Source organism: Malus domestica, chromosome 03, assembly GCF_042453785.1.
Source record: "Malus domestica chromosome 03, GDT2T_hap1".
Lineage (NCBI taxonomy): Eukaryota > Viridiplantae > Streptophyta > Magnoliopsida > Rosales > Rosaceae > Malus > Malus domestica.
Genome location: NC_091663.1, coordinates 36,935,043 through 36,959,723, shown reverse-complemented (window position 1 = coordinate 36,959,723; position 24,681 = coordinate 36,935,043). Strand labels below are relative to the sequence as shown.

General features: G+C 38.5%; 5 protein-coding genes across 9 annotated transcripts; 2 read left to right on the top strand and 3 right to left on the bottom strand.

Moving 5' to 3' along the window:
- Positions 1 to 327: 327 nt before the first annotated feature.
- Positions 328 to 1,991, top strand: LOC103408124 (phytochrome A-associated F-box protein-like). Its single transcript, XM_008346989.4, has one exon. The coding sequence runs from the start codon at positions 707 to 709 to the stop codon at positions 1,727 to 1,729; it is 1,023 nt and encodes a 340-aa protein (XP_008345211.3). The 5' UTR covers positions 328 to 706; the 3' UTR covers positions 1,730 to 1,991.
- A 1,194-nt stretch (positions 1,992 to 3,185) lies between these two features.
- LOC103432586 (universal stress protein PHOS34-like) lies at positions 3,186 to 4,542 on the bottom strand. Of its 2 annotated transcripts, none has more exons than XM_008370781.4 (4): positions 4,245 to 4,542; positions 4,028 to 4,122; positions 3,652 to 3,773; positions 3,186 to 3,515 (listed from the first exon to the last, which is right to left on the bottom strand). In XM_008370781.4, exons 1-4 carry the CDS (start codon positions 4,423 to 4,425, stop codon positions 3,428 to 3,430), a joined length of 486 nt encoding a protein of 161 aa, XP_008369003.3. In that variant the 5' UTR covers positions 4,426 to 4,542; the 3' UTR covers positions 3,186 to 3,427. The 2 variants fall into 2 exon arrangements, with proteins under 2 accessions (XP_008369003.3, XP_008369004.3); XM_008370782.4 differs by having other exon boundaries at positions 4,028 to 4,119; positions 4,245 to 4,540.
- A 2,666-nt stretch (positions 4,543 to 7,208) lies between these two features.
- LOC103432587 (universal stress protein PHOS34-like) lies at positions 7,209 to 8,594 on the bottom strand. Of its 4 annotated transcripts, none has more exons than XM_008370784.4 (5): positions 8,308 to 8,594; positions 8,091 to 8,185; positions 7,613 to 7,734; positions 7,373 to 7,476; positions 7,209 to 7,235 (listed from the first exon to the last, which is right to left on the bottom strand). In XM_008370784.4, the coding sequence occupies exons 1-4, from the start codon at positions 8,486 to 8,488 to the stop codon at positions 7,389 to 7,391; spliced, it is 486 nt and encodes a 161-aa protein (XP_008369006.3). In that variant the 5' UTR covers positions 8,489 to 8,594; the 3' UTR covers positions 7,209 to 7,235; positions 7,373 to 7,388. The 4 variants fall into 4 exon arrangements, with proteins under 4 accessions (XP_008369006.3, XP_070674623.1, XP_008369005.3 ...); XM_070818522.1 differs by having other exon boundaries at positions 8,091 to 8,182; positions 8,308 to 8,592; XM_008370783.4 differs by having other exon boundaries at positions 7,209 to 7,476.
- A 5,890-nt stretch (positions 8,595 to 14,484) lies between these two features.
- Positions 14,485 to 16,042, bottom strand: LOC103432589 (universal stress protein PHOS34-like). Its single transcript, XM_008370787.4, has 4 exons — positions 15,625 to 16,042; positions 15,408 to 15,502; positions 14,933 to 15,054; positions 14,485 to 14,796 (listed from the first exon to the last, which is right to left on the bottom strand). Exons 1-4 carry the CDS (start codon positions 15,803 to 15,805, stop codon positions 14,709 to 14,711), a joined length of 486 nt encoding a protein of 161 aa, XP_008369009.1. The 5' UTR covers positions 15,806 to 16,042; the 3' UTR covers positions 14,485 to 14,708.
- Positions 16,043 to 22,142: 6,100 nt separating this feature from the next.
- LOC103432585 (probable E3 ubiquitin-protein ligase BAH1-like 1) lies at positions 22,143 to 24,484 on the top strand. The gene is made up of 6 exons (XM_008370780.4): positions 22,143 to 22,646; positions 23,073 to 23,317; positions 23,401 to 23,655; positions 23,792 to 23,929; positions 24,049 to 24,107; positions 24,214 to 24,484. The coding sequence occupies exons 1-6, from the start codon at positions 22,499 to 22,501 to the stop codon at positions 24,317 to 24,319; spliced, it is 951 nt and encodes a 316-aa protein (XP_008369002.1). The 5' UTR covers positions 22,143 to 22,498; the 3' UTR covers positions 24,320 to 24,484.
- The last annotated feature ends 197 nt before the right edge of the window (positions 24,485 to 24,681 follow it).

Below are 24,681 nucleotides of genomic sequence, written 5' to 3'. Positions count from 1 at the left end.
TTTGTTAAAAAAAGAAAGAAAAGTGTTTTGGTACATAAAGGCAATTATAATCTAGTCAGTTGTAAAGATACGTGTCGTTTTCTTGAATAAATTATGTCTTGTAACTAAGATATAATTCTCATGAGGACATCCGACCAATAATTATTTATCATGTGACGTTACATTTCAATGACGTAATATCACATATTTATATAATTTTTTATGATATTGTGTTATTAATTTGAACACCAGCATGACACGATAATGTATCTAATTCATTTAACGTCTTAGTTCAATAAATACTTATCACATAATAAATAAGTGAAAAATAAAATCTCTCCCGACTCTCAACCTATGTGCAATTGTACTTGATTTCGAGTTTGTGTCTCTAATCTCGTAAATTAGAGTAGTTTAAAATATTGCTTCGTCAAATAGAAATAATCGAATAGCTGTAAAGTCCGCCCCCAAAAGCCCCCGGCCAACAGATTCCAAGTTTCCAACGGCAAAAGAAGATCACCTCCCTCTCTCTCTCTTTCTCGCCATTCCTTTTAACCAGACACTCACACTCTCCCCAAATCAGTTCACCAGAAACAAACGGAAAATCAAATTCGAACCAATCAAACAGAAATTCCGTTAACCCAGCTCTCAAAATCCCCGAAAATACCCAAATCCAACGTCAAGTTCCGACCTTTTTGTCCCCTCATTTCTCAGACAAATTCGAAATCCGATGGCCGGAACCCTGTTCTCGAAGCTCTCCGACGACGTCGTTCTGAACATCCTCTTCAAGCTCGAGGAGGACCCGCGGAACTGGGCTCGGCTCGCCTGCTCCTGCACCAAGTTCTCCTCCATGATCCGCAACGTCTGCTGGAAGACCAAGTGCTACAAGGTCATCCCCTCCGTCGTCTCCGCTCTCCTTACCGGCTCCACCGAGCCTGCTGGCGGCTGGGCCGCCCTTCACAAGCTCGCTGTCTGCTGTCCTGGCCTCCTCCACTCCGGCGTCCTCTTCGAGAACTCCGACTTTGGGCTCGAGCGCGAGCTCGGTCCCGACGAGAATTACCGGAGATTGGACTCCAATCCGGTCGACGCATCTCCGGCGCCGAATCCTCCGACCGAGGCTTCCTCGAGCCAAATTGGCGCGAATCAGGAGGTGGGATCTTCTGGAAATGATTGTTCTTGGTCTCTGTTCGATGATCTTTATTTCGATACAGTCTATAACGATTCTGAAGCCCATCAAGAGCAAGATAATCCCCAATTAGAATCAGCAGCGGCGGAGGCGGATCAAGTCGCCGTGGAGAATGGCGCCGTTCGAGTGGGCGGCGAATTTTCGATTTGCAAGAAAAGGAAGGTCTGCAGACCGATGAGGTCGCATTTGGCTTCTGGGGTCTGGAATCTGAGCCGTGAGCAGGGCAACAAGCTTCTCCACAGCCGGTTCCGCGGCGATCGCTTGTACATTTGTGATTGGCCCGGCTGCGTGCACATCGAAGAGAAGCGAAATTACATGCTTTTCAGAGGGATTTTCAAGGATTTCAAGGGGTCCCAAGTGTGGAGGACGATCAAGGATGGGAACCGCAGCAAGATTGATCTGAACTGCGCGTTTTGCGCCTGCAAAGACACTTGGGATTTGCATTCTGCATTCTGCTTGAGGCGGGTTTTCGGGTACCATGACGATGGCGAGCCGGTTGTTCGAGCTTATGTCTGTGAAAATGGGCACGTCTCTGGGGCTTGGACCGACCTGCCATTGTACTCTTGACACCTAACGGTTAAAAATCTCAGAGTATAAGATACTCCGAAGCACCATGGAGTTTTCGCTCCCGAGAATCCGAGGAAGAAGGATTGTGTTTTTATTTCAATGTACGTCAGTTTTTTCAAGAGTTGCTTCTGTAATCTTTGTGTTTTCAAAGCCTTATTCGTTGTATTGTTGTATTGCTGTTTGCGTTTCAACAAAGATGTATAATTTCAATGTCATGTTGTAAGATTTTGATAAGATTCTAAATTTAAATTGAGATTTCGAATGCGTCGTGTGTATGTCGTCGGATAAATGCACAACTTCTAAGGGGGTGTATTCAATTGGGATTTTAAAGGATTTTAATTCTTTTAATGAATCTAGGGGTATTCAATCAGGATTTTAAGTGATTCTCTGAAATTCTAGGTGTATTCAATTAGAATTTTAAAATAGTTTATTAAAATCCTTAAAAATCCAGGTGTATTCAATTAAGATTTTAAAGAAGTTTATAACATTTCAGGTGTATTCAATTAGAAATTGATTTTAAAGATTTTGATAAAGTTAAGGAATTAGAGGGAATTGGAGAGATTTCGTAGTGTATTTTAAGTATCCACAAATCTCACCTCTTCCCATGAGATTTCGAGGGAATTAAATCAAAATTTTATATGGAATCTCTACAAATCAATTAAACTCCATAAAAATCCATGGATTTATAAATCCATTAAAATCTCTTACATTCTCAATTGAATACACCCCCCTAAATGTAGATGCTCAGGATCCACGGGCCGGAACATTTTCCGATCGAGTAACAATTCTTTACGAGGATAAAAACGGCAACCATGCCTAAAACTATTTGCCGGTGGACTGCTGGACACGGCAGCTACCGTTCTCTGGTAGAGATGTGTTCACTTGTTTGAAGCAGCTAAGGTAGCACCATAGCCAGCCATGGCTTCCAGAAACCAAGAGGGATGCCTTGTGTTTTTCTACAGCCTCACACAGTACGTTTCGAGGATCCCCTGCCACCATCTCCGCCACCATCTCCACCACCATATCATTCACCTACAACGTCAAATTAAACAAAAACGTTAGCCTCAAAGAGTACGTTACGAGCATCCCCTGCAAAATTCGACTTTTGCAAAAACATGTACTTATGCGTGCGTGTGTAGATAAAAACTTATCAGCCTTTGAGTTCTGTGAAGCATTTTGCTTTCTTACTTGAGTCTGTCAGGAAGGGAGTTAGTCATTTCTAATCGCTTTGAACGGGAGAGAAGTATTCTAGTTCGGTAGTTGATGACTAAATCTCGGAATCTTGATTTTCTCTATATGTATTGCACAAATAAGAGAGTTGACTGCTGTGTTTGTAGTCCAAAGACCAAACTTTACGTGCAGTCTGACTCGCCTAATCTTTTAATTTCCAACTGATGGCTATTGCCTCCATTTTTCTCAATTGTTGTGTTGCCATGAGTTCTTCCAATAACCATAATTTTGCCAATCAAACTTTTGATACACGGATCAACTTGTCATACAGAAGTTTGAAAGCTTCAACTTTCAACCAAAATACATGCCACACTCTGAATTTTGAACGATCAAACCATAAGTACAAAGTATATATACATATAACCTTTCAAGATTCAACTCTCAAGGGGACAAAATTATTATCTATACATCGTAATTTTTCAAACACGAGTATGTGTTCGTTGCGCTTAACTGAACCCCAGAGGTCACTCAGTGCTTGGTTTTAGGCTTCTTCACAATCATCACGGTGCAGTGAGCTTGATGAGCGCAGTAGTCGCTTACGCTTCCCAGAAACGCCCTGCACCAGAACCAAGCAAAGCATTAAAATTTCCACAGAAAACAAGTATCCTCAAGCTTGGCTCAAACTTAATCACGCAAATTAGCGATGGTTGTTCCACTAGATCGAAAAGGGTGGCACAAGTTTGAGGGAAAACCTTTTGATGGCTCCATAGCCATGGCTTCCCACAACCAAGATGGATGCGTGGTGTCTTTCAGCAGCCTCACACAGAACGTTCCTAGCATCTCCTTCCATAACCTCCACGACCACATCGGTCACCTGCAACCATTAGAACATGTAATGCTCAGAAAGGCTCATATAAAAAGACGTTACAAATGTGAGTTAGGTTAGTTGTTCATATCATTGCGTTCGCCCTGCTCATGCTCAAGTTCGATATCCTTTATAAATTATATAAATTGACATCCGTTTTCAGAGATTATATTGATCGAATTTCAATTTTAAGGACCATCTTGATAGTTGGGGTCAATTACGGTGTGCGATAAAAAACCAAATAAATAAAATTTGACAAATACCGATTTAGAAGCGCAAAATTCCTTGGCCTTCTCAGTTACACGGGCAGCCATCTTCTTCAAATCAGCGTCCACGATCGGCAGAATCTCCGCCCCTGCTGCAATTCGGCACAACACGCAAATTAGCTAATCATAATTAACTAAACAAACAATTGATTAATTTGCAGGTAAGACATAAAGGTTTTCAGAGATCACTTCCCGTTGCAGTTAAGATTCTTACCGGCGCCGACGAAGCCAACGACGGAGGAAACCGATGGCTTGGCGTGGACGATGATGAGCTTGAACGGAGCTGTGTCGCCGCCGAAAGGCTTGAAGAAATGATCCAAAGTCCATTCCAGAGCGTAGTGGCTCTCCTCGCTGTCGTCTGCCCCGATCACCATCACTTGCTTCTCTGCCGCCATTAATGCTCACCTCTCTCTCTCTCTCTCTCTCTCGTTCTTCACCTTCTTTCTTGTGTTCTCGTTTCTCTCTCCAGTTCTTATTTCTGGCCGGCTATTATTTAAAAGAAAAGATTTTTCAATGTGATTGATTACTATATTTTATATTATATATTTAATCCTATATTTAGTATATTTTAATTAATATTTTGAAAATTTTTTGATACTTTGAATTATATTTTTAATATAGGACTTTCAACTTTCTCTAGAACAAAACACGGTCAAATAAATGAATTTTGGAGTAATTCCAGTTGGAGGACGTTCGTGAGTCACTTGGCTTGATTGTGTCAAAATTTGGAATTTTCTACCTAGCGGTGACTTTCTGGCAATAAAATAAAGGAAAACTAATATAAAAGGCTTGAAAACTTTGAATTTTAACGATAATGACAAAATAAAGGGTAAAGTGAATAGTAACAGGTTTGACTTTTTAGTGTTAAAATGTGGTTTTTCGTTAAAGTGAACAGTACTATGGGCTTTTCGTTAAAACTCCCATAAAATAAAGGAGCGATGCGCAGTGCTGGAATAATGACATTTTGGGTTTGAATTACGTTTTTGGAGCTCAAGATAACATCGGATGGGTTCGTGGCCTTTTAGAGATGTGTTCAAAACGTCCTGATCTTCAAAACAAGCTATCATGGGCCAGATTTGGGGGATATTTGAGGCTAAAACGTGGCTGGACAAGTACTTGGCAGATTCTCCTAGTTCAATTAGGATTTTATTTTCTAAGTTATTTTATTATTATTTAGTTTCCTAGTTGGAGTAAAAGACCTGAGTTTTAGGGATTGTGCGATGGCATAGCAGGATATATTACTTTGCCGTTCTCAGTTTTAGGGTACGCTTGCTTTTATGAAACTTTGGAGATAGAGAGAATTGCAAGGGTTCTTGAAGATTTTCTACTTTTAAGGTGTTTTCAATCCTTTTCTTTATAATAATATTTTCTATGATTTTAATTATGAATATGGGTAACTAATTCATTTTCTTAAGGTAAAACCTTGAGCCTTATCATGAATATGTAATTTTTATTTAATCACTTATGATTGATTGCATGCTTACTTTGAATTATTAATCACCATGATTAAAACGATCTAATTGTCTTAATGCCTGGTCACCATTAGGATCTTTAGAAAAGTAATTTGATGCAATTTTAGTCGGAAAGTTCCCTGAAATTGACGCTGGCTTCTTGTGGTTAATAATTGTAATTTCATTTAAGATGAACACCACGTCTTAAGGGTTGCATAGTTTTTCAAAAGGGTTTTCATAAAGCATAATGAGTCTCTCATGTTCAGAGTTTATCCGAATGTCCAGATGGATTGCATGTTAGATATACGTTCTATGTTGGAGGTTCCAAGTAGAATATAAATTAGGAAAACTTAACATTCAAAGTGGCATGTGTAGATATACGTTTTATCTTGCAAGAGGCGCTAAACCCTTTAATGAAACTTTCAAACACCCAAAATGACCTTAAACAATTAAATAATTACACATAATACCAACTAAAAAACGTCGCCGACTTCAATTGGAAGGTCGTCCTCGTCGATCACGCCACAACGCCGTTCACTCCTAGTTTCAACAATCACCGTTATTGACCTTGGATTCCATACCCTAGGACGTTGTTTCTGCCTTTGTCCTTCCTCCCATCTCTTGTCCGTCATCTCTCACTCCTATGCTGACAAAATCGAGCTAAGAAATACCACTATCTTTTCCGGCGAGGACTAGATTCGGTTTAGGCATTGCAGATTTGCCCAGATTTCCCAGATTACATCGCTTACAGGCTACTGATCTTTGTATTTCTGCAAATTAAGAGAGCCCAGATTGCCCAGACAGACATCAAAACTCAATTATTCCAAATACCCAAAATTAAATACAGGAAACTACTTCGTATGATCAAATTCACACTATATAGTTTCAAAAAGAAAAAATAATTAGTCCTGGAAGAAGAAAAAAACCAGCATCGTGGAGCGTTGGCCCTACTTGATGTATATAATGAACTCCTCAAGCAGCTAGACCATGTATGTATTGCAAATCAGATGACAGGTGAGAAAGATTGAGGAACGGAGTAGAAAATAAAAAAGAAGAAGACGGAGCCACAAAAAAAAAAAAAACTGAGAGAATTGGGGTTGTGAGGGAGACTTCTTGAGAGACGTTTTTGGTTTTTGGAAAGTCTGTTTCAGTAGTGGGGTAGTTGGAGAGACTTCTCGATGCAAATGGAGAAAATAAAGGGGTAAGACTTAAGAAAATTAAATTAATGGCACATCTAGTATTATACATTTTTTGGTTATTTCATATAATCATATCTGTTTTACATAAAAGTTTACCAAACACTATAATACTGTTTTTTTTTTCCAAAAGCACTTTTACAAAAAAGTTTACTAAACACTCTGCTACTTTATTTCACAACTGCTTATTCCCACATCTCAGCAGAAGCAGTTTTTTTTTTTAAAGCACTGCAATACCAAACCAGCTCTTAGTCATTTGTAATCGCTGTGAGCAGGAAAGAAGTATTCTAATTCGGTAGTTGATGACTAAGTCTCGGAATCTTGATTCTTTCTATATGTTTTGCACTAATAAGAGAGTTGACTGCTGCGTTTGTAGTCCGAAGACCAAACTTTACTTGTAGTCTGACTTGCATAATCTTTTAATTTCCAACCGATGGCTATTGGCTCCATTTTTCTCAATTGTTGTGTTGCCATGAAAGCTTCATCTTGTCAAGATTCAACTCGTCATACAGAAGTTTGAAAGCTTCATCCTTCAACCTATAAAATACATGCCATACGCTGAATTTTGTACGATCGAACCATAAGTACAAAGTATATATACATATAACCTTTCCAGATTCAACTCTCGAGGGGACAAATTTATTATCTAAATATCGTAATTTTTCAAACACGAATATGCGTTTGTTGTGCTTAACTGAACCCAGAGGCTACTCAGTGCTTGGTTTTTGGCTTCTTCACAATCATCACGGTGCAGTGAACGTGATGAGCGCAGTAGTCGCTTACGCTTCCCAGAACCGCCCTGCACCAGAACCAAACAAAGCATTAAGATTTCCACAGAAAACAAGTAACCCCAAGCTCGGCTCAAACTTAATCGCACAAATTAGCGATGATTGTTCCACTTGATCGAAAAGGTTGTAACAAGTTTGAGGGAAAACCTTTTGATGGCTCCATAGCCATGACTTCCCACAACCAAGATGGATGCGTGGTGTCTTTCAACAGCCTCACACAGAACGTTCCTAGCATCTCCTTCCATAACCTCCACGACCACATCGGTCACCTGCAACCATTAGAACATGTAATGCTCAGAAAAGCTGCCAGCGAAAGCGCAACTTCTTCGTATCACATCGGTGTGAGATCATTAGGTTCCGTTCTGACATATGATAGCGTAAGAATTTCAAATCTCTTTTTGAATATATGCCGGAAACGCTCATATGGAAAGACGTTACAAATGTGAGTTGTTCATATCATTGCGTTCACCCTGCTCATGCTCAAGTTCGATATCCTTTATAAATTATATAAATTGACATCCGTTTTCAGAGATTATATTAATCGAATTTCAATTTTAGGGACCATTTGGGTCATTTTCAAGGACGGTGTGTGATAAAAGTCCAATAAATAAAATTTGACAAATACCGATTTAGAAGCGCAAAATTCCTTGGCCCTCTCAGTTACACGGGCAGCCATCTTCTTCAAATCAGCGTCCACGATCGGCAGAACCTCCGCCCCTGCTGCAATTCGGCACAACACGCAAATTAGCTAATCATAATTAACTAAACAATTAATTGATTAATTAGCAGGTAAGACATAAAGGTTTTCAGAGATCACTTCCCGTTGCAGTTAGGACTCTTACCGGGGCCGACGAAGCCAACGACGGAGGAAACCGATGGCTTGGCGTGGACGATGATGAGCTTGAACGGAGCTGTGTCGCCGCCCAAAGGCTTGAAGAGGTGATCCAAAGTCCATTCCAGAGCGTAGTGGCTCTCCTCGCTGTCGTCCGCTCCGATCACCATCACTTGCTTCCCTGCCGCCATTAATGCTCACCTTTCTCTCTCTCTCTAGTTCTTCACCTTCTTTGTTGTGTTCTCGTTTCTAGTTCCTTCTTCTTTCTGGCCGGCTATTATTTAAATGGAAAGATTTTTCAAATCGGGATACGGATGGTGCATTTATTATACTGTTTGGACTCAATTTTACATCATCGATCCAAGCGTTCGAGACCGTTAAGTGAGCATAGTTCCCGACCGTTGGATGGAGAAGTATGGATAATTTTGTTATTAAAGGATAATGTTATGGTTTTTTTTTTATCATAATATTTATTTTTTAATAATGATTTATCTTGATATTTTCTTATGAAAATAATTATCTCCAAACAAGCAGTATAGTTCGAATAGACTTGGAATTCTTGTTATCAGATTGGAGTAGCGTGATGGGTGTGACTAGAATTGTCGAGGTGCATGATCTTCTTCTATGTACGGGATAATACCAAGATGAAATCCCTGATAACCACAAAAAATAATGGAGCAACACATATCCTAGATTGAGATAATTGTTGGCATAATAATTATATGCTAATAATTAGCATAGTCTTCAGGGGATAAACACGCATGCATTGATGGTTTGATTCCATCAAATCCTACGGCCAAGATGATGTGGAGATTTTGATGCAAATTGATGGTTTGATTCCATCAAATCCTACGGCCAAGGATGTGGAGATTTTGAATAAAGCATGGTTTGATTCGGTTGGATAACCGCGTACAATTATGATGGTTCTGATCCCATCAAATTGGTATTGACCTAATTTAAGATAAAGACTAGTGGGAGATTAATCTACACAAGTCATGCCAAAGGTCAAATACAATTCTGTGGAGATTAAGCCACGTCAAGCATGCATGTCTCTATAAATAGGAGTGATTGTGCAACGTTCAAGGGGACCTCCAATTCAACACACAAAACTGCCTTGCGCAAACTCTCTCAATAACTTTGAGATTTTTTATTTTCTCTTTTCGCTGACACATCTTCCGTTGGCATCAACAGCACTGTGAAAGCAACCGGTGATATCTTAAGTCGGCATAGATAGCTCTGTCATCGTAGAATCAGCCGATCTCGCAGCATCTTCCGTTGGCATCAACAGCACTGCGGCGAGGACGGTTGATTACCTATCCAAGTCTCGGTCGAGAAGGATTTTTGAATCCTTATTGGTCGAGGTCATCTCATCAGCCTTCTCGGCGAAGTGAGGTGTTAAAAGTTATTGCATTCGGCACATTGAAAGTCGAATTTGATATTGAACTTCGTAAGAATAGTAACCTTGTCTTCAGGTTCGAGAGCCCAAGAGGTCGAGACGTGTTCCTTTCTCGGCCGCAATCGCAAGACGCAGAAGTCAGCCGCGCACCCAACATCAACAAATTTACTCCTCAGCCGAGCTCAGCCGACGAGTTGGCACGCTCCGCACACAACCGAAGGACGTAGTTAGCTTATTAATTACTCGGCCTGCGCGCCATGCAGGCTTGGTAGTTTTTAGGGTCAACATTTTGGCACGCCCAGTGGGACCCAGTGCTAAAACTATGAAGTTCACATGATCTATCTCGATCAAGCTTCAAGGGATGAGTGTCATCGCCTATTAAAGAAGCAAAAGCAACTTCTCGAGAGATTGGGAAGAATTTCTGAAAGGCAAGAAGCCGGGGGGCAAATTTCCACTCCGGCCACAACCAATATTTGGCCTAAGAAAATTGTTAATTTGGCCGAAGAACAAAGGCCACCTATTTTTTCGGTCGAGACTGAAAGTGTGGTAAGCCTAGAAGAAAAAGTTCAAGTTTCTGAGCCAAAAGTCGACTCAGAAAATGATTCGTCAGAGGAGTGCTCCAATGACGAACAAGGCCGAGACATAGACCTAGCCAGAAAAACCACGCCAGTCGATATGATTATTGGCGATAAAGCCGATATAGAGAAATCCCATTCGGCTAAGTTATTCGAGTTAAAAGCCAAAATCGGCGAAATTATTATGCCCCGGGGGCATAATAATTGTTCAACACATTCGGCGGCCGAAAATGAAAAATATTTCTCCAAGTCAAATATATATGGAGATCATTTTTTATTCGGCACAGTGCAAAGTTTGATTGGCTATGATGGTCTTAAAAGATCTCGGCTTGGAACCAAGCATCGCTGGCCTCCCCCTGATTATGTTTCGGCAGTTTTCATTTTCTTTTGTTAAAAAATAAAATATTGAATAAATTATTTTCTTAACCATTCGGCTTTTTAGGCCGATGCATAAGAAAATAAGGGGGCAACACATATATAATCGGCGGTTTAAATTTTTTTAATCTCGCCGAGGATGAGCATATATAAAGAGGCTGCTTCGTGAAATTTGATACTCGGTGCAGAAGAGAGAAAAAGTAGGAATGATTTTTTATGCACTAACTGAAAAAAAAAAAAAAAAAAAAAAGCATTTCGGCCGTCTAGGCCGAGGCCGAATAAGAAAAGGGTTGATGACAATTCGAAAGGTTGGCGGCAAAGCAAAAAAAAAAAAAAAAAAAAAAAAAAAAAAAAAAAAAAAAAGGTCGAAAAGGAGTAGAGTTTTTGGCCGAATATAATATATATATGAGAATCAGCCAAAATGCCCAAATGAAAGAAGTGTGGCAGTCGGCTTAGATGTTTCTTGGTTTCGGTCTCGGCCTCGACCATTCTACAAAGGTCTCGGCCTCGACCAAACAAAGACCTCGGCCATAGTTGCATATGTATGCCCCGGCCAATATATATATATATATATCTATATATATATATACACACACATAAAAGAGGCCACTGAGGGTGGGCCCTGAAGACAATCTGCTCCTTGAGGGATTTGCTTTAAATTGTCTACCTTGCCAAAAACATTCTATGTGGCAAGCATTTTCTAACAATTTAATCCCTCATCCCAGTTTAGTGATGAAATTAACAAGCAGTGTCCTATAAAACTGCACGCCCACAGTTTCAAAGTCAGCATCCAACAGTTTGTCGAGGTATTTGGGGTATTTTTCTCACCGGACTCGGCAGGTCAGTCAAATTTTTGCCGAGTCATGTATTAAAAAGGTTTGCTTGTCCGACGCATTGTCCCTTTGTGGTAAATGAGTTGGTTTCAATGTCTCGGTTTTATGAATGCTCGGGTGCAGTGGATCTGTGGAATGTTCAAAAATTATAATTTCCTTCACCATTCGACTTACGAGCCGAAGCTCAAGAAAACTGGGGGGCAATGTTTGGACCCAATTTTACACCATCGACCCAAGCGATCGAGGCCGTTAAGTGAGCATGGTTCCCGACCGTTGGATGGAGAAGTGAGGATAATTTTGTTATTAAAGGATAATGTTATGGTTTTTTTTAATCATAATATTTATATTTTAATAATGGTTTATCTCGACATTTTCTTATGAAAATAATTATCTCCAAACAAGCAGTATAGTTCGAATAGACTTGGAATTCTTGTTATCAGATTGGAGTAGCGTGATGGGTGTGACTAGAATTGTCGAGGTGCATGATCTTCTTCTATGCGTGGGATAATACCAAGATGAAATCCCTAATAACCACAAAAAATAATGGAGCCACACGTATCCTAGATTGAGATAATTGTTGGCATAAGAATTATATGCTAATAATTAGCATAGTCTTCAGGGCATAAACACACATGCATTGATGGTTTGATTCCATCAAATCCTACGGCCAAGGATGTGGAGATTTTGAATAAAGCATGGTTTGATTCGGTTGGATAACCGCGTACAATTATGATGGTTCTGATCCTATCAAATTGGTATTGACCTAATTTAAGATAAAGACTAGTGGGAGATTAATCGGCACAAGTCATGCCAAAGGTCAAATACAATTCTTTGGAGATTAAGCCACGTCAAGCATGCATGTCTCTATAAATAGGAGTGATTGTGCAACGTTCAAGGGGACCTCCAATTCAACACACAAAACTGCCCTGCGCAAACTCTCTCAATAACTTTGAGATTTTTTATTTTCTCTTTTCGCTGACACATCTTCCGTTGGCATCAACAGCACTGTGAAAGCAACCGGTGATATCTTAAGTCGACATAGATAGCTCTGTCACCGTAGAATCAACCGATCTCGCAGCATCTTCCGTTGGCATCAACAGCACTGCGGCGAGGACGGTTGATTACCTATCCAAGTCTCGGTCGAGAAGGATTTCTGAATCCTTATTGGTCGAGGTCATCTCATCAGCCTTCTCGGCGAAGTGAGGTGTTACAAGTTATTGCATTCGGCACATTGAAAGCCGAATTTGATATTGAACTTCGTAAGAATAGTAACCTTGTCTTCAGGTTCAAGAGCCCAAGAGGCCGAGACGTGTTCCTTTCTCAACCGCAATCGCAAGACGCAGAAGTCAGCCGCGCACCCAACATCAACAAATTTACTCATCGGCCGAGCTCGGCTGACAAGTGGCACGCCCCGCACACAACCAAAGGACGTAGTTAACTTATTAATTACTTGACCTGCGCGCCACGTAGGCTTGGTAGTTTTTAGGGTCAACATATACAAATCATGAAATATGTATGTCAAAAAGTTAATAACTTAAGAAATAAAATTTCTCTAAAATGGTGCTGAGATTATCCACCATCCATTATTTTGGTCTCTAAGATTAAAAATCAATAGAAATGGTGCATGAGATTATCCACCATCCATTATTTTGGTCATTCCGTTAAAAACTCCAGAAGTTTAGACAATTTTCAAAGCTTTGTAACTCAATCGTTTCTTAACCATGCTTCCCTGCCGCCATTAATGCTCACCTTTCTCTCTCTCTCTCGTTCTTCACCTTCTTTGTTGTGTTCTCGTTTCTAGTTCCTTCTTCTTTCTGGCCGGCTATTATTTAAATGGAAAGATTTTTCAATGATATGGATGGTACATTTATTATACAAATCATCAAATATGTATATCAAAAAGTTAATAACTTAAGAAATAAAATTTCTCTGAAATGATGTCTGAGATTATCCACCATCTATTATTTTAGCCTTTGAGATTGAAAATCAATAGGAATGGTGTGTGAAATTATCCACCATCCATTATTTTGGTCATTTCGTTAAAAACTCCGTTAAGTATGCCGAAGCTCTTGGCCAGAAGTTTGGACAATTTTCAAAGCTTTGTAACTCAATCGTTTCTTAACCAAATTCGACACATAATATATCAAAATGAAGATGAGAAAGTGTAGAACAAGATTATACTTATTTGGAAGACCAATGGTTGCTGGAGATGGTCGAAAAATAGCCTGAAAGATGACTGATCAGCGGAAAAACTGGAAAACTCGTAAAAAACTGGATAAATTTTAAATGTTCATAACTTCTTTAATAGTCTACAAAATCGAATAATTCAAAAACGAAAATCATACTTCTCAATGAGATGAAGAGAATGGTACTTTTCTCGACAGCTAATTCGAACTTTTGATACATGACGATGAGAATAGTACTTTTCTCGATTGACAAAATCATAATTACATTCAAAAGCATCTCATGCCCTTAACCGAATCTAACAGCAACAAACTACACCATAAGTGAAAACGGGTAAAGAAGTTCACTTGATGTACAATAATTATTGATGAGGTAAGTTCTCCCGCACCAAGTTTTATTTCTTAAGTTCTCCTGCACCGAGTTCTCCGCCTTGATCCGCAATGTCTACTGGAAGACCGAGTGCTACAAGGTCATCCCCTCCGTCATCTCTGATCTCCTTACCGGCTCCTCCGAGCCTCCGGCGGCTGGGCCTCCCTTCACAAGGTCGCTGTCTGCTGCCCTGGCCTCCACCACTCTGGCGTCCTCTTCGAGAACTCCGACTTTGGGCTCGAGCGCAAGCTTGGTCCCGACGAGAATTACTGGAGATTGGACTCTAATCCGGTCGGTGCATCTCCGACTTTTCTACATGTACGTATGCGTGTATGGGTATATATATAGAGATAAAAACTTATTAGCCTTTGAGTTCTGTGAAGCATTTTGCTTTCATATTTGAGTCTATCAGGAAGGGAGTTAGTCATTTCTAATCACTTTGAGCGGGAAATAAGTATTCTAATTCGGTAGTTGATTACTAAATCTCGGAATCTTGTTTCAACCTATAAAATACATGCCATACTCTGAATTTTGAACGATCAAACCATAAGTACAAAGTATATAAACATACAACCTTTCAAGATTCAACTCTCAAGGGGACAAATTTATTATCTATATATCAGCAATTTTTCAAACACGAATCTGAGTTCGTCGTGCTTAACTGAACCCCAGAGGCCACTCAGTGCTTGATTTTAGGCTTCTTCACAATCATCACGGTGCAGTGAGCGTGATGAGTGCAGTAGTCGCTTACGCTTCCCAGAACCGCCCTGCACCAGAACCAAACAAAGCATTAAATTTTCCACAGAAAACAAGTATCCTCAAGCTCGGCTCAAACTTAATCACACAAATCAGCGATGGTTGTTCCACTCGATCGAAATGGTTGGAACAAGTTTGAGGGAATACCTTTTGATGGCACCATAGCCATGGCTTCCCACAACCAAGATGGATGCGTGGTGTCTTTCAACAGCCTCACACAGAACGTTCCTAGCATCTCCTTCCACAACCTCCGCGACCACATCGGTCACCTGCAACCATTAGAACATGTAATGCTCAGAAAAGCCGCCAGCGAAACGCAACTTCTTCGTATCACATCGGTGTGCGATCATTAGGTTCCGTTTTAATCTATGATAGCGTAAGAATTTCAAATCTCTTTTTTGAGTATATGCCGGAAACGCTCGTATAGAAAAACGTTACAGATGTGAGTTAGGTTAGTTGTCGCCTGCTTATGCTCAAGTTCGATATCCTTTATAAATTATATAAATTGACCTTCGTTTAATTTCAATTTTAGCGACTATCTTGGTAGTTTGGTAGTTTGAGTCAATTTCAGAGACGGTTTGTGATAAAAATCCAAAATAAATAAATAAAATTTGACAAATACCGATTTAGAAGCGCAAAATTCCTTGGCCTTCTCAGTTACACGGGCAGCCATCTTCTTCAAATCAGAGTCCACGATCGGCAGAACCTCCGCCGCTCCTGCAATTCGGCACAACAAGCAAATTAGCTAATCATAATTAGCTAAACAAACAATTGATTAATCAGCATGTAAGACACAAAGGTTTTCACAGATCACTTCCCGTTGCAGTTGTGATTCTTACCGGGGCCGGCGAAGCCAACGACGGCGGAAACCGATGGCTTGGCGTAGACGATGATGAGCTTGAACGGAGCTGTGTCGCCGCCTAAAGGCTTGAAGAAGTGATCCAAAGTCCATTCCAGAGCGTAATGGCTCTCCTCGCTGTCGTCCGCCCCGATCACCATCACTTGCTTCTCTGCCGCCATTAATGCTCACCTTTCTCTCTCTTTCTCTCTCTATTTCTTCACCTTCTTTCTGGCCGGCTATTATTTGAAGGACTTGTGCTTTCAACGGAATCGATTCGAACGAGCGAGCTTCCGTGTTTCGTCGTATTCGATACAGACGGCGTCGTTTGATTTGGTGGTCGTGGATATAGCTTGATTCCTAACCATTCGGGATACATCTAGAAACGACGGGAGATTAAGGCTAAACAATCACTGATTGGCAAGTCGATAAAATATTGTGGCAAAAACATAAGCTATCTGAGAGTTTAGCTTAATTCCCAAGTTAATTAAGGCAACTTCGAAATTTTATTCCTCAAAAATGAGGCTATCCGCCATTTATGTTTTCTTTCACAATATTCATGCCAACGTGATAAAATATTGTGCAAAAAACAGAAGCTGTTTGAGAGTTTACGTAGAGTCCAACTTTTGAGAGAGCTTCCTTAACATTTATCTAACATTTTTTATTGACATTACGCTTATAATTATTTTTCTTTGCTATTAAAGACTCGTCTGGAAATGCTTTTAAAATAGCTGAAAGAAGTTTGGGTGAAAATGACATATGACTAATTGTTAATTAAATCTACTAATACTGTTTGGCTTTTGTTTGATTAGGATTAGGAATGATTAAAAGTTGAAAACCATCCACATTTCAATGGGCGTTACGTTATGTAGTAGTAGTGGGAAAGTGGTAATTGGTAATTGGTAATTGCTACTGACCACTGATTTGGTTTCTTCCTTTTTTTGGTTGGGGACCACCGTTGAATCATTGATTGGGTTTCGTTCACATGTTCAATGACTTGTAAACGTCATTTTCATATTGTAACCGATAAAAGAATTAGATGTCATTTTGATTGTAACTGATAAAACAATCAGGCAATGATGAAAATTAATAATGTTTATGCACTCGGGGTGAAATCACAAGTTTATTCAACATAACACACTAAACTATCATGACACATGATTAATCGTGAACTGATATCCACTTGAAAGAAGAATGTCTTAGGTTTAGGTCACATGAATGTGAGAATGATATACTTTTAGTGAGCTCTATATCTAGTTGAGATCCATTGTGACTTCTTGTTTGTAGGTTACAGTATGTTGAAGAACTGAATATCCTATCATTTTTAATAGAAAATACGAATCTTCCTACAATAGTCAATATAAGGATGATTTTTTATTGAATACTCAATTTTTAGCATGAATAATGGTATTTTCATCACGGTTGTTTCTAAAATTGAACCTTTCAATTAAAATGGTAACTTATATAGAAAATTCATCAATTTGATACCTAAATGTTCTTGGTAGTCGGCGACCGTTCAAGGCATCGTTTTCGTGACGGCCAGAACTTTCTTCACCTTGGATTTGGCGAAACGAAGCGAAAGATAGAGAGTGACGAGCAAAAGGCCCTCACATTAAACTTGCTCGCTCCAACTCTGGTGGGAACATGATTAAAGACGATGATGTTTAGTTCCCCTTTCTGTTTTCATTAATTTTTAATTTTTTAATTTTTGTAAATAAAAGTTTAGTTGTATGATTAATTCACGTGACATGATAGAATGATAGAATTGAATACTTAAAACTCGCTCATGTTCCACATCACCGCACTAACAGAAAATTAAATGAGAAAGCAACCCAAATAACCTCATGGAGTTAGTCACAGGAATCACCCTTATCATGTGCATCCTTTCTTATTTTCTTTTACACGAAATCTGGCCCAAAACAAAAAGGCCTAATAAGACATGAGTGTCATCTAACATTCGAGCCTGTGATGGCCCAAAAATATAATGGTCGGTGAAATCCCAAACTTATCTATCGTATTGAGAGAGACATTTGCGTGTCACGAGTTCATACCTTCTATCTCTTTATCTCTCTTCTTACAAAAACAGATTGTGAGAGCCTGAGAGAGGATGAAGTTGGTATAGTTAAATTTTTCTCCATATCACGTTGAACCAAGCAAGAGATCATGTAAATCACATGAAAATAAAACAAAATGGCACTAAAAACAGAAGAAGAAAATGAAAAATTCACTGAAATATGATGAAATGCAAATTCCAATTGTTGTAATAATCACTTTTAATACTTGATCCGCATGTTGCCGTTATTTGATATTAATCAGCTCAAGAATTGGAATTTTTGAATTCATTATTTCTGTCAATTTCACAAAAGCTAACGATTCACAATTTAAAACATAACACTTGCACAAATCACAAATACATGCCTCATAACATTTATTTTCTTCCTTATAGGTGTTGTGTCACGAGCTCCATAAGTGGAGAGATTTTTCAGTGTGACTAGTGCACGGGGTGGTACACCACGTGTCACTATACAAATTACGGGATATATGTGTTAAAAAGTTAATAACTTAAAAAATAAAATTTCTCACCACTCCTATTAAAACATGTGGTACATCACTTGTGTTCTCGTCACACCTAAAAATTTATCTCATAAGTGTCCACTACTAAGGCTATATGCATTGGTATTGTCCCACTTAACCACCTAGGGCCAACTCCTAGGTGGAGTCAAGTCCAGTGGACTTCAACTGTGAGATTCTATCTCAAAAAGCCTCGGTGTAAGTAAAAATGGAACACCTATATTTAAATCTTAAATTATTGTCGTACTTATCCGTTGTGAGATTCTCTTCACATTCATCTCGGCTTGTATCGAGCCAACCTTTTACACGAACAATAGATAAGAGAGAACAAGAGGGATCACCAAATTGGTTTGGGTGATAATTATGAGATCGTGAGATAATCACTATCGTCATTCAGCATATGGCATCATAGGTCAAAATTTGCATGCATTAGGTTAACTTTGTTGGTTTGCTATCCACCAGTGGAAAGTGCAGTGTTGTACTAATCTGAATAGCATAAGGCGTGTTTAATACGACCTCACACCCTGTGAACGATGGATTTGGTTAACCTTCACTACTCCATTTGGTTAACTTTCACTAAACCTTCCCTGCTGACTAAATAAATCAACAAAGTATTCAAACAGAAGAATATATGTCTCCTTTTTGCATTGTGCTTTGGACTGACTGGATGGGGGAGCTTGAGCAATTGAGTGCTCTCGATCGACCACTAATGGTGCTTCTTCCACTCACAAACCCTTTTTCCCCTTATAGGCCTTAAATTTTATGTTTTCCAAAGTGATAAGAAAATAAATCTTTGATTCTTTCATTTTTGACGTGAGACTTTACATCCTTCAACAGAAACTCACCACCACTCGTTAATCGATCGTGGAAAAGCAACCATACAATTTGCATATGAGCATCATGGTACTAGAGGAATAGGAAACAACTTGGTGGCAACTTGATAACAACTTGTAGTGTTATCTCAGGTGGTTTTATAGGGTTGGACTAAAATTAGATTCGGTTAAGAAGGTAAGGAAAACAACGCATGTGTCATGAGCTTCACTTTGAATTAAGCTTCATACGCCTTCACACGTTTATTTTACAAATATCTTTATAAAAAAAAAACGAAGTTTAAATGTCAAAATGTCTCATGTGTTATAGTCATATGGCCAATTTAGTCCCGTGTTTTCGATTTGGCCAATTTTTTCCTCGTGTTTGTCTCTGTTAGCCAATTAAAGATATTTCATTCAATCTCTTTTAAAAAATTCATAAAAAAAATTATATGAGATATAATTACATTTTCTCTTTACGGAAAAATGAAAATCAATGAGAAAAACACATATAAGAGGTGAAACTTTCAATCTGGAAAATGATTAAGGTTGTGACATAGAAAAGAGAGGGGTAATGTTAGGGACGAGATCGGGGAGTTGGGAGGAGAATAATTTATCTTTTAATTTTTAATTTTATTTCATTTTTAAATATTTTAAATCAAATAAATAATTTTATAAATAAGTTTATGATAATTTATAATTTTTTTTACAGAAGTTAGATGGAAATGTTCTTGATTGGCTAACGGAGATAAATACAAAGACCAAATTGGCCAAATTGAAAATACAGAGACTAAATTAACCCAATGACTAAGACACCGGGACCATTTTAACATTTAATCCAAAAAAAATATTTATTCATGATATTCTCGACAAAAGATATTTTCCTAAATCTAATCTAATGTGTTATGGATGGTAGATAGGATTATAAAATTTTCTTATTTCACTAATTTATTAAGGAAATTGTTATTGCCGCTCCAAAAATTTCATTTTACACTCCAAATTTTTCTATAATTAAAATGAAAAATACACTAGTAAAAAGTGCAGAATGAAAATTTTGAAGTGCTAATAACAGTTTACTTTATTAAAAAGTATATTAAAATACTAAATTAGGAAGAATGCATTTGCTTTTTTGTTTTTGTCGTAAGGCTGCATTAATCAATGTTTTAATTGGTGGATGAATACATTAGGCCCCATGGGATAAGATTAATTTGACTTGATGATAGTAGTGAAGATGATAAGCATGTGCTATATAACTATTACTGTTTGTTTCTTTTTTCCTTTATGCGTTGAAATATTAATTAAGAAGTGAGCATGATATATAACAAAAACAGGAAACAACGAAATAAATGTGATTAATAATCATAACAATATGTAAGAGATTTTTCATTTTGCTGAGAACACTTTGTAACATTAAGTATCATAACACAAATGGTTCGGTACTTGAAAAATAAAATTTATCACTTGTATTATGATAGTTGATACCGAACCATGTTTTCGGTAACTAATTTCTCATAATATGGATAGAACTAATTTCTCAGAATATGGATAGATTTAGAAAACTTTGAGATAAAGAAATGGAGTGGGAGGGCTCAACTTTCGTAGACGACAAGCAAAACAAATTGAGCAACGGTGTGACAACTGAAACGCATTCTTCTTCTACAGACCGGCGGGGGCCACCTCAGATTTTGGTGTCCACCAGCTTGCTTTACACGTAACAAACAGTCGGTTCTTGGTGGTTGCTGCTATTCCAGCTTCTTGTCGACATACTTAAAGTGCAACAATCACATCGTCACGTACGTGTTGTAATGTGTATCGCTTACAATTTAAACAATTTTTTACGCTTTAAGGCTTTTCACAATCGTTTAAGTGATTTTGATTATTGTGTATAAAAATCACACACTTTGAGTTTAATTTATATAATATAACTATTAAAATTATAATCAAACTTAATTTTCCGACCCACTATGAAAAATCTAAGACTCTTAATGTCGTTGTTGTTAGATAATGAACGCTCATGCGTACATGGACATGTATGTGGAGATTCCACCATCAAATTTAATGGGATGACGAGGAGTCTATCGGGAGTGGTTGTTGAGCATGACGAGGACGAGAGAGGATAGTCTTAGCTAGTCACATGGTTTTTGGGGGGTCTCGCTAAGACCTCTTAGTGAAGGGTTTTATCTATGTTAGTCCCCTTTAGTCTAATTAATGTTAGTCCCAGCATGGAACAAACACGGTATTGGACTAACAGCTAGTCCAGTCCAGTCCTGTCCCACTTAATGAGGGCAAACAAACACCCCCTTAATGTCGTTATTAGATAATGAATGCTCATGCGTACATGGACATGGAGGTGGAGACTCCACCATCAAATTTAATGGGTTGAAAATCGAGGATTTTCACATTGGAATTATGCATGATATTAGTTTGCATGCCAACGAATTTTTTTAAAGAGATGGTTGGATATCACGACATTATATTTCCTTTCCATTTATTTTCTTTGGTAGCTAGCAAGGTCACATGATACTTGGTTTTTCAAAGACATGACATGATCCTATGTAAACATCATGTGATGATTATCTTCCTTTTTTCCTTTTAATATTTTTTTACAAGAAAAAAAAAAGAAAAATTAGGCTATTTCAATCCATATTTTACATGGCACAACCTTAATAGGTTATGAACATCTAAAATACAAGTTGAGATAAGGATGGAGCCCTAACCGACTCCTATTCCAATTGATATTATTACCTGACACAACTTTAATAATAAGTTATCAACGGTCAAAATATGAGTTGAGATAAAGATAAAACCCTAATTGATGAGTATTTCAATTAATCTATTACAAGATTGTCAGCATCTAAATAAGTTATCATGCACTTATATAATAATTTTACTATTTTTTTACTATGAATAAGTGAATAATATCCTTTTCCAACGAACTTACATATACTATTATTAGCTATATAATTTTTTTTGTTCAAGGAAAAAGTAGAGTCCAGACAACTTCTTTTGGATATCTCACCTAATTTTAGAGTCACTTTCTCAGCCAGTAATCAACCAAGAAAACAAAGAAGAAAAATGGGAAGTGTCACATCGGTGACAAGTGGAACATAAATAATTTTGCAGTAAGTCGATTTGGAAATGTTTTCCAACCTGGATTTACCCAAAAGAAAATGTTTCAAATCCGTTTTAAAAGTTTCCGAGAAATCCTTTCACCAAATCAGAAACTTTCCGAGAAAAATCCTTGACCTTTTCTCGGGAAAATCAGGACCTCAGTATTTCTCCGATTTGTCGTCAGTTCTCCCTTTTTATACGTCTTCTTGTTCAAGTGGAGAGAGAGAGAGAGAGAAACCGTTACACAGCCCTACACGCAAACATCACCAGATAAAACTTTCAGAAGAAAAGTTTGGTTTTTTCGGCCTTTCAGTCGCAGCCCATCTCTGATTATCCAGTAAATTTCATTAAGGTCGAAGGATTTGGGTTAAATATTGATGAAAAATGAAGTTCTGCAAGACATACCAGGAGTACATGCAAGGCCAGAAGAAGAAGCTGCCCGGAGTCGGATTCAAGAAGCTTAAGAAGATCTTGAAGAAATGCCGCCGAGAAGATTTCCATGACGTCCGTACCTGTCCTGATCACTGCCCAGGTATTTTTTGTTTTTAAATCTGGTTCTGATGATTTTAATGATTAAAGTTTTAACTTTTCGAATCCCATATATATTATGTATGTATGTATGTTTTCTTGTCAATTTAATCGGAAATCATTGAGATGAAAAGCAAACATCTTGCATGCTTTCATGCAATTGTTTGAAAGCCAAAAGTTGAAGGTGGAGTACAAGCCAAGTCCTCTATTAGGCCAGCTGATGCAGCGTTCCCGTCCCTTGAGTTATCATTATGCTTAGAGTAGTTTAGAATATCGTCTTAAAAAAAAAAATGCCGGATTTTAATGATGTTCAAGCCTGAAGGCATATGGAATCTGTTTTAACTTGCAAATTTGAGGGTCATTGAATCCAGAATGATATTTGATTTTTTGTTTGTCAATTGTTTTATGCTAATTAGTTGAATTTTTGCAGTGTGTGACGGGAGCTTTTTCCCGGCCCTTCTCAATGAGATGTCTGCAGTGGTGGGTTTCTTCAATAAGCGTGCACAGAAATTGCTTGAACTCCATCTGGCTTCCGGCTTTCGTAAGTACGTGTTTTGGTTCAAAGGCAAAGGTCGAGGGGGCCATGTTGCCTTGATCGAAGAAGGCAAGGACCTCGTGACTTATGCTCTGATCAACGCTGTTGCCATTCGGAAAATACTCAAGAAATATGATAAGGTATGTGAATCCAACCGCTCAGACTTGATAGTTCGTTTATCCAAGTTTCGGTAATCCAGTTAAATATGTATTTATGGGAACAGATTCATTACTCGACGCAAGGACAGGCCTTCAAGTCGCAAGCTCAAAGCATGCACATTGGACTCCTTCAGAGCCCGTGGCTTTTTGAGCTCATGGCTTTTCACATCAATTTAAGGGAAACCAAGACTAAGTCGAGTAAGACACCGGCTTTGTTTGAGGGATGCTCCCTCAAGATTAATGATGGGAAACCATCTCTCGCCTGTGAGCTCTTTGATTCCGTTAAGCTTGACATCGATTTGACTTGTTCTATATGCTTGGTAAGTATCAAGGTTTTCATATATTGGATTATTGACTGCGTATTTGTGTTGATATATTGGTTTTCTTATCCTGCATGTTGCTGTTGTTGTGTTTCATTTAAGGTTGTGTGACATATTTTTGTCTTCAATGTTACAGGACACGGTGTTTGATCCAGTTGCTCTCGCCTGTGGTCACATATTCTGCTACATGTGTGCTTGCTCGGCCGCATCAGTGAGTATTGTCGATGGATTGAAGTCCGCAGAGCCTAAAGAAAAATGCCCTCTATGCCGAGAGGTGAGTAAACATCTTCTTTCCAATTGGAGTTGTAAAATTGAAACCTTTTAGGACCTGCATGGCTACAATTCAAATTAAAATCGCTTACCGTTGTGTGATTGTTCATATGTTGATTTCAGGCAAGAGTTTTCCAAGGCGCTGTGCATTTAGAAGAGCTCAACATGTTACTTAGCAGAAAGTACGTTTTTGTCCAGCATATACCGCTCACTTAGAATCCGTATGCGAGTGGATGATCATCCTATATATGCAAAATTTCTCACTGTTATCTGTTCATGTTTTGACAGCTGCCGTGAATACTGGGAGCAGAGACTCCAGACCGAGAGGGTAGAGAGGGTTCGGCAAGCAAAGCAGCACTGGGAATTCCAGTGCCGGGCATTCGTTGGCGTTTAGTCGCTGCCCCGCTGTTGGGGCTCTGTAAACCGCCAACGATTTTGTAGTTTGGAAAGCCATTAACTTCTTGTTTCTGGATGTTTAGTTTCTTGTATGTAACTTTTGAATAACTCTGTACATATGGTCATGTATAAGGGAGGATTCACAGTTTTCTTTTTCACCAAATTGGTTCAAGTACATTTGCATTCTAAAATTTAGGAATCTGAACGAATCGCAATAAGTTCGGAACACTTGGAAGAATTTGGATTGGAAATTTGAAATTCTCAGAATCTCTAACTGCATTTCAATTTCCAATCCAATTTTTGGAAAATATTCTGATTCCAAACATTTTAGGTTCGAATTCAGAAACATTAAAGTCGGAA

Bases quoted from the DNA above. Each gene is read 5' to 3' on its own strand.
- LOC103408124 (XM_008346989.4), top strand. From the start codon at position 707: ATGGCCGGAACCCTGTTCTCGAAGCTCTCCGACGACGTCGTTCTGAAC.
- LOC103432585 (XM_008370780.4), top strand. From the start codon at position 22,499: ATGAAGTTCTGCAAGACATACCAGGAGTACATGCAAGGCCAGAAGAAG. The intron at 23,656-23,791 runs GTAAGTATCAAG...TCAATGTTACAG, and splicing joins TGACTTGTTCTATATGCTTG to GACACGGTGTTTGATCCAGT. The intron at 24,108-24,213 runs GTACGTTTTTGT...ATGTTTTGACAG, and splicing joins AACATGTTACTTAGCAGAAA to CTGCCGTGAATACTGGGAGC.
- LOC103432586 (XM_008370781.4), bottom strand. From the start codon at position 4,425: ATGGCGGCAGAGAAGCAAGTGATGGTGATCGGGGCAGACGACAGCGAG. The intron at 4,123-4,244 runs GTAAGAATCTTA...GCCGAATTGCAG, and splicing joins CGTTGGCTTCGTCGGCGCCG to CAGGGGCGGAGATTCTGCCG. The intron at 3,516-3,651 runs GTTTTCCCTCAA...GTTCTGGTGCAG, and splicing joins GGCTATGGAGCCATCAAAAG to GGCGTTTCTGGGAAGCGTAA.
- LOC103432587 (XM_008370783.4), bottom strand. From the start codon at position 8,488: ATGGCGGCAGGGAAGCAAGTGATGGTGATCGGAGCGGACGACAGCGAG. The intron at 7,735-8,090 runs GTATTTGTCAAA...TAATGGTTGCAG, and splicing joins AATTTTGCGCTTCTAAATCG to GTGACCGATGTGGTCGTGGA. The intron at 7,477-7,612 runs GTTTTCCCTCAA...GTTCTGGTGCAG, and splicing joins GGCTATGGAGCCATCAAAAG to GGCGGTTCTGGGAAGCGTAA.
- LOC103432589 (XM_008370787.4), bottom strand. From the start codon at position 15,805: ATGGCGGCAGAGAAGCAAGTGATGGTGATCGGGGCGGACGACAGCGAG. The intron at 15,503-15,624 runs GTAAGAATCACA...GCCGAATTGCAG, and splicing joins CGTTGGCTTCGCCGGCCCCG to GAGCGGCGGAGGTTCTGCCG. The intron at 15,055-15,407 runs GTATTTGTCAAA...TAATGGTTGCAG, and splicing joins AATTTTGCGCTTCTAAATCG to GTGACCGATGTGGTCGCGGA.